General features: G+C 44.7%; 1 protein-coding gene and 1 pseudogene across 1 annotated transcript; one reads left to right on the top strand and one right to left on the bottom strand.

The window, feature by feature from the left end:
* Positions 1-2,783: 2,783 nt before the first annotated feature.
* Positions 2,784-5,667, bottom strand: LOC100284393 (uncharacterized). Its single transcript, NM_001157288.3, has 3 exons — positions 4,749-5,667; positions 4,002-4,091; positions 2,784-3,540 (listed from the first exon to the last, which is right to left on the bottom strand). Exons 1-3 carry the CDS (start codon positions 5,529-5,531, stop codon positions 3,052-3,054), a joined length of 1,362 nt encoding a protein of 453 aa, NP_001150760.2. The 5' UTR covers positions 5,532-5,667; the 3' UTR covers positions 2,784-3,051.
* A 1,153-nt stretch (positions 5,668-6,820) lies between these two features.
* LOC103639308 (uncharacterized) lies at positions 6,821-7,767 on the top strand (annotated as a pseudogene).
* The last annotated feature ends 2,624 nt before the right edge of the window (positions 7,768-10,391 follow it).

The following is a 10,391-nucleotide window of genomic DNA, read 5'->3' as shown; positions in this document are numbered from 1 at the left end:
TCAGGATATTGTCCGGGGAGATATCGGTGTGATCTTTAGAACCAGCCATTTGAGGGCCTGATTTTTAGTAAATCTAAACACCTTCCCCAGCGGAGTCACCAAAAAGTATGTTGACACCTTTTTGGAGGCGCCAATCACTCAAAAGAACCAGCGGCGGTGCTCTCTGGTCAGGCACAGACGGTCCGCGGCACAGAGCCGGACGGTCCGCGACCTGGCGCGAGGCGGCGGTGCTCTCTGGTCAGACGCGGACGGTCCGCGGCACAGGGCCGGACAGTCCGCGACCTGGTGCAGGAGCTAGGATTCCCTGCCTGACGGCCAGACGGTCCGCGCCCTAAGGCCGGACGGTCCGCGCGTGCGCAGGGGCGGCGGAAGATCGCCGGCGGCGCCTGGATCTCGCTCCCGGGAGGGACGCCGTCGGGGAGAAGAGATCCTAGGAGTTGTCTAGGCTCGGGCAGACCGACCTAGACTCCTCTAATCGACGTAGAGTCGAGGAGAGGCAGAGAATTTGGGGATCGAGAGGCTAAACTAAAACTAGACTAGAACTACTCCTAATTGTGCTGGAAATAAATGCGAAATAGAAGTGGTATTGGTTCGATTGTTGGGGGTTCAATCGGCCGTAGCCCTTCATCTATATAAAGGGGGAGGTCTGGATCCGCTTCAAACTGATTTTCGAGTTAATCCCGTGGTTTTAGGTAACCAATCCCGCGAGAAACTAGAAACCCTAACTGATTCTGCGCACGCGCGGACCGTCCGCGCCACCACCACGGACAGTCCGGACCGCAGACCGTCCGGCCTCAGGGCCGGACCGTCCACGAGACACATTTGGTCTCCAACAAAGTGTAGGTTGTACATTAACAGGATTCATATGTCTCTACACTTGTAACACTTAGTTCTCAAAACATTTGCACTTTCCCTTGAGAGGTGATGTGACGATGTATGAACATGTAGACATAATTTAGGTCTTGTTTGGACCACCACCGTGGATAGTACTATATCCGTTCTAAAATATTTATCGCTTGCTACTTCATTTATGAACTAAGAGGGTGTTTGGTTTTTAGAGACTATTTTTAGTCCCTTCATTTTATTATATTTTATTTCCTAAATTGCTAAATACGAAAACTAAACTCTATTTTAGTTTCCATATTTGGTAATTTAGATATTAAAATAGAATAAAATGGAGGGACTAAAAATTAGTCCTTAGAAACCAAACATCCTATAAAATGTGATAAATTAAAAATAACGGAGGGAATACTTATGTGCTAATAATTAAATCTTTTATATCCAAACATATATAGATAATAGACTAGTTGTGCATCCAAACACCTCCTCAAGGTAAATAGGTAGCTAATAGTTAGCTAGCTAATGTGAACTACTAGTTAGGTAACTATTAGCATACGATGAATCTAAACAAGGTCCTTAGGGCCTGTTTGGTTTAGTTTTTTCTGGCTGGCTTTTCTGAGAATCTGGTTCTGGAGAGAATCTGAGTATTGTGGAGATTACGTGTGGAGGAAGATAAAAGTGTTCATAGGATTTAGGATATAGAAAGTGACGGATTCCTAGTATCATAACGACTCGGTCGATTCTGTGTTAACATTGATTTTGGACGGTTTTAACTAAAGTGATTCTTATAGAAACGAACTAAAATGTTAGATGTTTGGTAGACAGCAACAACTGATGGCTAGATGGTGAAAAAGCTAAAACAAATAAGGCCTTAGCTAGGTGGCTCGCATAAGAGAGGTTTCGTTTTATCCCATGTAAGTACTGAAAGTTCAATGGTTAAGGCTATCTCCAGCAACGTCCTCCAAATTTGATCCCCTAAAGGAATATTCTTTGTCATTTACAGTTCTTTCTAAAAGATTCTGTTCTCTATATCTCCACCATCTACAACAACGTCCTCTAAATTTCATCCTCTATACTATTAAAAAAATATTGTTGGCTGCAGAATAATAGCTAAACAAAAACTGTACTATTGTTTGCACTACAAGCATGTGGTTTAAGAACATGCATACTGTTGCTTGCATGTGCACAACGCCAACCGAGTCGTGTCGGCGCTAGATAGCGGATCAACAGGATCCTCCACAGATAGCGGGCGCGGTGATAGTCCTCTATTTTAGCGCACCTTTTATCGGCCCTTATTGAAGACTATAAGCATATAAACCGCTATATTTGAGGTTTATGACCATATACAGATCGTTGCTGAACATAGCCTAATAACGCGCATTACAGCGAATTCGATGCATGATCCACCAAGTTCAGCGAAGTTTCGTTTGTTTCAACATTCTACATGCAACACTATGCGCATCGTGACCGCCCCCCCCCCCCCCCCCCCCAACCCCCCCCACCCGAAAGGCCTCTGGTGTAACCGTGTAATGCGGCTGTTACAAGATAATAAGATAGTTAAATGCGCAGACAGGCCCTTAAGCCTTAAGCTAGAATGGTCAATTATACTAATAATAGCAATCAGTTCCACAACAGCATCAGTGGTCAGTGGATCCCAAAAGTGGAGGCACACTGTCAGGTCCTACCTGGAATCAACCACCAAAAAAGCAACAATGAAGCACCGTTCCTTGTCGCATTAGAGGATAGGAAAGTAGACATTAGGACAGAAGGCACCGGACTTCAGTGCCTAATCAGTTGGTGAGTGGACTGTGGTCAGTGGAAACCATACTGCCTCCAAGTAAACGCACGATCAGAGAACTGTACATCCAGTTCATTGCGCACAAGCTCGCCACCAGTCCCCACAATGCCCACCACGGCAAATTTCGGTAAAGGCTCATGCCCGGTGCAAAACCAACGGAAACCAATAAAGAATATGCGACAAAGTTGGGTAAATTACAGTTTCAACTCGACATTTCCTAGTCAATTTGGGCACTTTTGAATGGGCATTGACCATAGGAATATATCTCAGTAGATATAATAACAGATGTGGTACAAAACACAACCCCTTTCACCCGACGGTTTCAGTATCCCGGATAATACCAACCACTGGACCCTGGTTACCTGCCAATGTAACAACTCTGAAAGTATAGCTCTATGGAGAAGAGAACGGTTTCAGCGGAAGCCGCCTTCCCTCCAAAATGAGCCACCGGAAGTCCCGTTGTGGTTGCTCCCCTTGTTAGAGCTGTTGTGGTTGTTGTAACCAGGACTATCAAAACCATCGTCCTTCCCATCATCCCAGCCAGCCCAGGAGTCACTGCTTTGGTGCGGTTTCGCAGGTTCACCCTTCTTGCCTTGGTCGTCCCAATCGTCCCAAGAACTGGAATTGTTGTTCTTCCATGAAGAATTTTGGGAGGAATTCAAACTGTTGCTGTCGGTCGCGTGCTCAAACCTTTGGTAAGGCTCACCGTTCTGCTCGCTGCGTTGCCAATCCTCTCCCCAGCCGCTCATTCCTCCTTCCTTGGCATATTCCTCGACCTTTTGTGAGGCCATTGCCATAACTCCTCTCATGATCCCCCAGGTCTTGCTTCCAATCTCTGCAGTTTTATTGGCAACAACACTGACAGTTTCATTCACCTTCTGGTCATAGCCCCCATCCCTCATCTGTATTCCAGACAAGCACCATCATCAGACAGAAAAAAACAGTAATGAAAAACATATGGATTACAAAATTTCTAACATAAAATATGCTTTGATGTATTCTACGCCGACTTAGATTGTTGATCAAGGAGAAATGACATGTGATAAAGTTTGTTCAATGAAGTTCATTATACAAAACGAAGAATGGATGTTTAGAGTTGATAGAAGAATATTGCATGCAAATAAAATGCAGATTCCTAAGATGTAATATAAAAACATTCCTGAGCATGGCCTTGTCTCAAAGTGTAGTTTTGTTGCAATAACATTCAAACAAGAAGTGTTTGAGAACAACGGAATAAAAAAGGACCTATATGAGCTCGGTGAACCCCAAAGAGGGGTTCAACTCCATAGCCAACGCATAACTAGACCCGGGAATCAATTGTTGTGCAGGAGAATAGGTAAATAAGTATTACTGTATCAGTCACCTTTGATTGGATTTCTTTTGTGCCGACTTGGACAACACTGGCAGCAGACTGGGCAGCAGAGGCTGCAACTAATGAAAGGCGTCCAAATCCCTGAAAAAATGTTATGGTAAGCAACTATATCAAACCAATATACAATTGCATAACAAGATATAATGCTGGACTCACTACACCTAACTAAATATTCACGTGGCCAAAGTAAGCTGAGGGCAATAATGCATCAACTGCTATTCAACTACAATATATTGGCTCACATGGCAACATGCATATTGAAACCTGTTTTGCTTAAACAATTCAAACAAGTGGCGCTGGCCTTCTGTAAATATGTTACAGGGGACCTCAGTATGTTCCTGTACTACCCAGTAATTGGAATGAACAAAGCATCATCACTATATTCAGGTGTTCAATATGCATCTTAAAACTTGATTAGACCACAATACTAACAAATTCCTTATGGTGAGCAACCCCAGATAGACCAATTGATTTATGCATGTAATGAAACAACAGTTACAAGTCGTAAAATCTTCCGTTTTTACTGCCGGATAGTAGCAAGAAATAAAATTCAGAGCCCTACCATTGTAGTCAAACATATACTCCATAGTAATTGTTCTGTTTTCCTACGAATTGATGATATATTGTTATCCAATCAATGGAAAATATGCTATGCTCGTTATCTTTGTGATGAGTAGCGTGTGAAGTGGATTTGTTCATTGCACGCAGCGATAGCACAAAGATGATCTTTTTTTTTACCTGAGAGACGACCTGCAAGACATCGCCCTGAGCAGCACCGCCGTTCCTATTAGCCGATGGCGCTGGGCTGGATCCGAACCCAACGTACTTGCCGCCCTGGGATGGCGGGATACCCTCAGGCTTGGACTCGTTCTCCGCCATCCTCCTGGCGAAGAAATCATCCTTATTAGCCGCCGACGCCTCCAGCTGCTGCCTAGTGTAGATGTCCTGTGTTGATTTGGACCTCGGCGGCTGCCTCCCTGACTGCGCCCCCGCGGCGGCGAATGATCCAACCGACTGATTCCGCCTCATGTCCGACCGAAAATCATCGTCCCAGTCGTCCCACCCGCCGCCGCCTCCGGAGGCGTGCAAGGGTGGCTTCCTAGCCGGGGCGGGCGCGCCAGATCCGGGCGTCTCCTTGACTACGGGCGGGTCGGTCCAAGGCTTGCCCTCAGCGAGCGCGGCGATGCGGTCGCGGTAGGCGGCCGCGGCGTTGGAGTTGTACTTCGCGACGTGGGACGTCTCCTTGGGAACGCCCCGCGCTGTGAGGAAGGCGTTGAGGCGGTCGTTGCCGCCGGCCTCCATCTTGCGGAGCTGCGCCTCGGTCCAGGAGTCCATGGTGACCGAGCGCACGAAACTGATGTGCACGCCGAGGCCCCGGTGCTTGCCGGAGCACTCGAGGCACATGAACACGCCGTAGGAGACGCTCGCCCACTGCGGGTTCCGCTGCGCGCAGTCCACGCAGGTCTTGTTCCCCGTCTGGGCCTGCAGCTCCCGCAACCGCCTCGCCGCCGTGGACGCCATCGCTGGATTGGATCTGCGCCTCGGATCCGCGGCTAGGTGCGTGGCGGCGTCGCGCCGGGCTGGACGCGGAGGGGAAAACGGGGAGGACGAGGCAGAGAAGTCGCCAGTCGCCACTCGCCAACGCCGACACCGACACCATATATCCCTCTTCTATAAAGATTTTTTGAAACAATTAAATAAATACAATAATCTTTTTCTATATTAAAATACTAGTTTCAACGGTCTATCACATCAATATTTTTTAAAAAATCACTACGTTTTTTTTAAAATCAACTCTGACTCATATAATCTCTTCTCTATTAATATAATAGTAGAGTTTATATAAAAAATAAAGTGAAATTATGTATAAGTGAGTGTTTGAACGTTGATTGTTGACCACATTCACATCTACCTAATAAATAGAAAACATATATTTTGTACTTTTTTAAAATAAAATTTATTCTATATTATATAAAACCGTAGAAATATGACATATGACTAGCTAGTCTATCTCTATTCGATTAATCGCCAACAACATATATCTTTGTTGTAGTGAGTTAAAAAAAGTGGTTAATATATTAATTGACATCATACATCAAGTTCAATAGTTGAGCATCGTAAGATACACAAGTTGAATATTTGAGCATTAGAACAACTAAACTAGAGAGGCACTCCAACTAAGGGGGTGTTTAGTTCCAACTTTCTAAACATTAGTCTCTAAAATACCAAACGGGGTGATTAAAATAAGTATTTCAAATAGGTTTTTAGAGACTAAAATTTAGTCTCTAAAGTTTAAGAGAGTGACCAAAGAAACCAAACACACTATAAAATAAAAACAAAACTATACTAGAGTTAGTTTTGTGGATCTCCGATGATGGAAGCCAACAACAATCACCAAGCCACTTAATAACCCTACGAACCTCTCGGTCGACTAGGTGACAACGACCAGAGTAAAAGAGTGTAACCAAACCAATTCATTCAATTAGTACATAGATGCAAGAACTAATGTGATGCACTAGGGATCTGCAATATTATCCAAACTAGTGAGATGCCCGTGCAGCGATCCTCTTCTCCTGTTGTTACTAGCTTCTGCTTGTTTTTTTTTACTGTCTGAACGTTCAGTGAGCTGAGCCCTTGTAACTCTTTACTTTTGCCACCATTCATTTCAGATTAGGTCTGGTTCGGCTAATCCTGTTACCCATGTATTGGATAGGATTGAAAAAATTAAAAAAAAATTAACTTGTTTGGGATTTAAACCCACCCAATTACACTCAATCTATATAGATTGAGAGCTAACCGAACAAGTCTATATGGTTGAGAAGTTGGATATTGATGAGACCAAGATCGAGAACTTGGGCAATCTGCTGTACAAGAATTACGACACCACGATGGCTGGCCTCAGGGTACGTATATTGCAGCTTCCCTGGTCCCTTGAATCGTTTGATTTTTTCTACTAGTGAATCAGTGCACTAAATAGCTCCTGCCTTTTTTCTCTGTTCCTTCGGATTTTACAGGGCATCGGCTACAATTTCGATTACTATGAGTACCACGCCTTCGTCCATGGAAGGTTGCCGACCATATTCTAAAGCACATTCTCAAGAACCTGCACATCCGCAAACTCGTAAGCGTCCTCTTCACAAATTTCTCCTTCATCGGACAAGAGTCGAGTTGTTGAAACATAGCTGTTTCAGATATTCACCAACAGCGACAAGGTCCACGTCGTGAGAGCCCTCAAGAGGCTGGACCTGGACGACTGCTTTGAGGGGATCATCTGCTTCAAGACCCTGAACCCGTCGTGCCCGCCGCAGGGAGATCTGGAGCCCGAGATCTTCGACATCGCCGCCCACTTCGCTCGCTCGGGCACCGCCGACGAGCTGCCCGAGACCCCTGTCCTGTGCAAACCCAACATCGACGCTATGGAGGAGTCGCTTAGGATCGCCAACGTTTGCGACTGAGTGAGATCGTCCAGGGCATTGATCGGCGGAGCTTGCGGCGTCACGCCGCGAGATGTACGCCGGAGAGGGAGGAGGTCTGGGGCGTTAATTGATCGATGAGCTTGACCGGTGATTCACGAGGGATGATCTACGAAACACTAGCCGTTCGATATGATTAAAAGCTAGGAGATAAACGAAGTGATCTGGAGCGTTGCTTTTGATGGCGTGATTTAACTTGGGTACATTTGATGGGTGGTTGTAGCTTTGTTTGAAGTGATGAGTTTTATAGGGGTATAGATAGATGATGTAAATGAGTGAAGTGTATTTTCTATACCATAAGAGGTGTGCATAGGTCATAAGTGTATGGTCCGACAAGATTATAGCCAAAGCTGACCACAAGAAATATTTATTGCCCCCACAAAGAAATTGAAACCGCTTAAAGGGGTGAATAGGTAAAACCTAAAATTTATAAACTCGAACATTAAACTTCACCAGGGTTAGCGTTAGAACTAGTATAAATGAAATCGAAGTACGGAAGAGTAGTTCCTCTTGCTAAGAGTTGCTCAATCAATTGCGGATAACTTTGGCACCCAACTCAAATCAATCGCAATCAAGAAAACTAGAGAGGCATTAGATGAAGAATCAAATCGTAAATAACGTTTTAAGCAAAAAGAACACAACGATTTGTTTCCCGAGGTTCGGTTCTAAAAACCTACTCCCTGTTGAGGAGTCCGCGTAGGATGAGTCTCTTTCAACACTTTCCCTCTCAAACGGTTACTTATACCGATTGAGTGCTCCTTCTTAAACACGAGGGTCAATCAGACCACGCAAGAATCACTATACACTTAGGTGCCTTTTGCTAGTTTTACAAATCAATGAGAATTAGACGAGAAGGAAGAAAGCACAATCAAGAAAACCAAGCAAGAAGAGCAATAAGAAAACACAAGATCACACTCTCGCTAGAGTCTCTCCAGGCGCTAATCGCTAAAGGTTACAAATCATAATTATGGCACTTAGTGGAGTTTTGAGGCTTTTGATCGTGGCTTGAAGTGAAGTCTCGCTCTTTACAATGAATGAGAATTGTGTAAGCTTGGATGCCATTGAAGGGGTGGTTGGGGTTATATTAATAGCCACCAACCACCACCTAGCCATTGCCAACTTTCTACCATACGCGGACGGTCCATGTGTCTGGTCCGGACGGTCCTCCCCTGCAAGATCAATGGTTGAATAACAACGGTCGGTTATAACGGCTATATCTACGACCATAATCGCATTAAATGTGTCGTCAGATGCCCGATAAAGCCTGACGCGGCTCATCCGGGCGTGCCTCTGAATGGTCCGCGTGGACACTATAATTCATTTTACTGAACCCGGCACCTTCAGGTTGAATTGATCTTCAATGGGCGGACGGTGCGCGCATGAGGCCGGACAGTACGCGCATAGTGTCACACGGTACTCGAATTTCTTTCGGACAGTTTGTAGTAGAGATGTGCATTTGGCATAGTTCCTGTCCAAAGTTCTTCGAGGACTTGCGGACGGTCTGTCAGGAAGGCCCGTATGATCCGAAGTACTTGTGGTATTCTCAAAAAGTTTATGTCCAAGATAATATGTTGTTTTGAATGTTGATCTTCCTTGAAGTACTTTCCGAGTATCTGAATTTGTAACTTAGCAAACTAGTTAGCTTGATTGGTTGTGATGGTCGTCAATTACCAAAACAAGTGTGGAAATAGTTTTTAGGCTTATTCCCCTTTCAGAAATCTAATCCTTAAATACTTGATGAACTGACTACGGAGGCACCAAACATGTATGATGCACCACCAATGCCCGCTTTTGTATATGTTCACTGCATTTCTCATGACTATATTTTCAATGGCTCAAAACTAGTCACGATTATGTTAGATATCTGTTGTTCACACCATATGTGGCACCAGATAAGTATGTTGCTTGTTAGAGCTGATGGACCCAATTTACACGCTCTCTGAGCTTTGTTTGATGCGGCATCTAGTGCCAACACTAGACACGTTCGGTAAGCTTAATGCTCTAGGAACTCATATCCTGTGAGGGATACTTAGTGTACACAAAAACACTTAGTGTTGAACATCATGTTTGATGCACACGTATGATGCATCACCGCACATGTCTGATGCATGCAAAACTGTTGTACTGAGAGCACTCTTTGGTCTCCTCAAAATAGTGTCAACTACTAAATGTTTAGCCAAATATATTAAAGTTGAAAGCATCTAGGCCCCTAGCTGGTTTTAGTGATTAATGACTACGTAAGGTTACTTGGGACTAACGTGTGTTTTGTAGAACAAATGGTAAGTTAGGTCACAATGCAGGAAGTTGTGCTCCAGCCGTGAAAACAATCCCTCAGATGAGAACTTGAAGCAACGGTTGAAAAAGGCAAATCAAAAGATGAAGGTCTTCATATCCTAAGTGTCTAAGGAGTTGTGGTACACTTGGTATAGATCTAGGACTTCTATTTTTATTTAAGTCATACTATAAAGAGGGGTTGTGGATGAGTAGTTTGACCAAGAGATAACTAGTGTAGTGTCAGTGCATGTTCATACTCACAACTAGTGCTATGTGTCACTCAAGAACTCACTCACAAGTTAGAATAAAAAACGGTTTAGAAAAACTCAAGAAAAGAAAGAAGTGTTGCTGCCCTGGGGCACCGGAGTGTCCGGTGGTTCCCTAGGCAGTGGGCCCGAGAGCGAACCCCAAGACAACAAGAAACTCGAGAGCAAATAGTTTGAGGCAGCAGAATGTTAGCCTGGCACCGAACTGTCTGGTGTGCATCGAACAACTACTATGTTGTGTCTGGTGCAACTCTAGCCGTTGGGAGCGCACTGATGGCGCACTGGACTGTCCGGTGCACCCATGCACAGCAAAACTGTATAACAACTAGTTTTTGGTGGATGGGCTATTTATACCCCCTCCACCAGTC

Source organism: Zea mays, chromosome 9, assembly GCF_902167145.1.
Source record: "Zea mays cultivar B73 chromosome 9, Zm-B73-REFERENCE-NAM-5.0, whole genome shotgun sequence".
Taxonomy (NCBI): Eukaryota; Viridiplantae; Streptophyta; class Magnoliopsida; order Poales; family Poaceae; genus Zea; species Zea mays.
This window is presented reverse-complemented; position numbering and strand designations above follow the sequence as displayed.

Excerpts from the sequence above, each read along its gene's own strand:
- LOC100284393 (NM_001157288.3), bottom strand. The coding sequence starts at position 5,531 with ATGGCGTCCACGGCGGCGAGGCGGTTGCGGGAGCTGCAGGCCCAGACG. Across the intron at positions 4,092-4,748 it reads TCTTGCAGGTCGTCTCTCAG|GGATTTGGACGCCTTTCATT; the intron begins GTAAAAAAAAAG and ends ACATTTTTTCAG. Across the intron at positions 3,541-4,001 it reads CAAAAGAAATCCAATCAAAG|ATGAGGGATGGGGGCTATGA; the intron begins GTGACTGATACA and ends TCTGGAATACAG.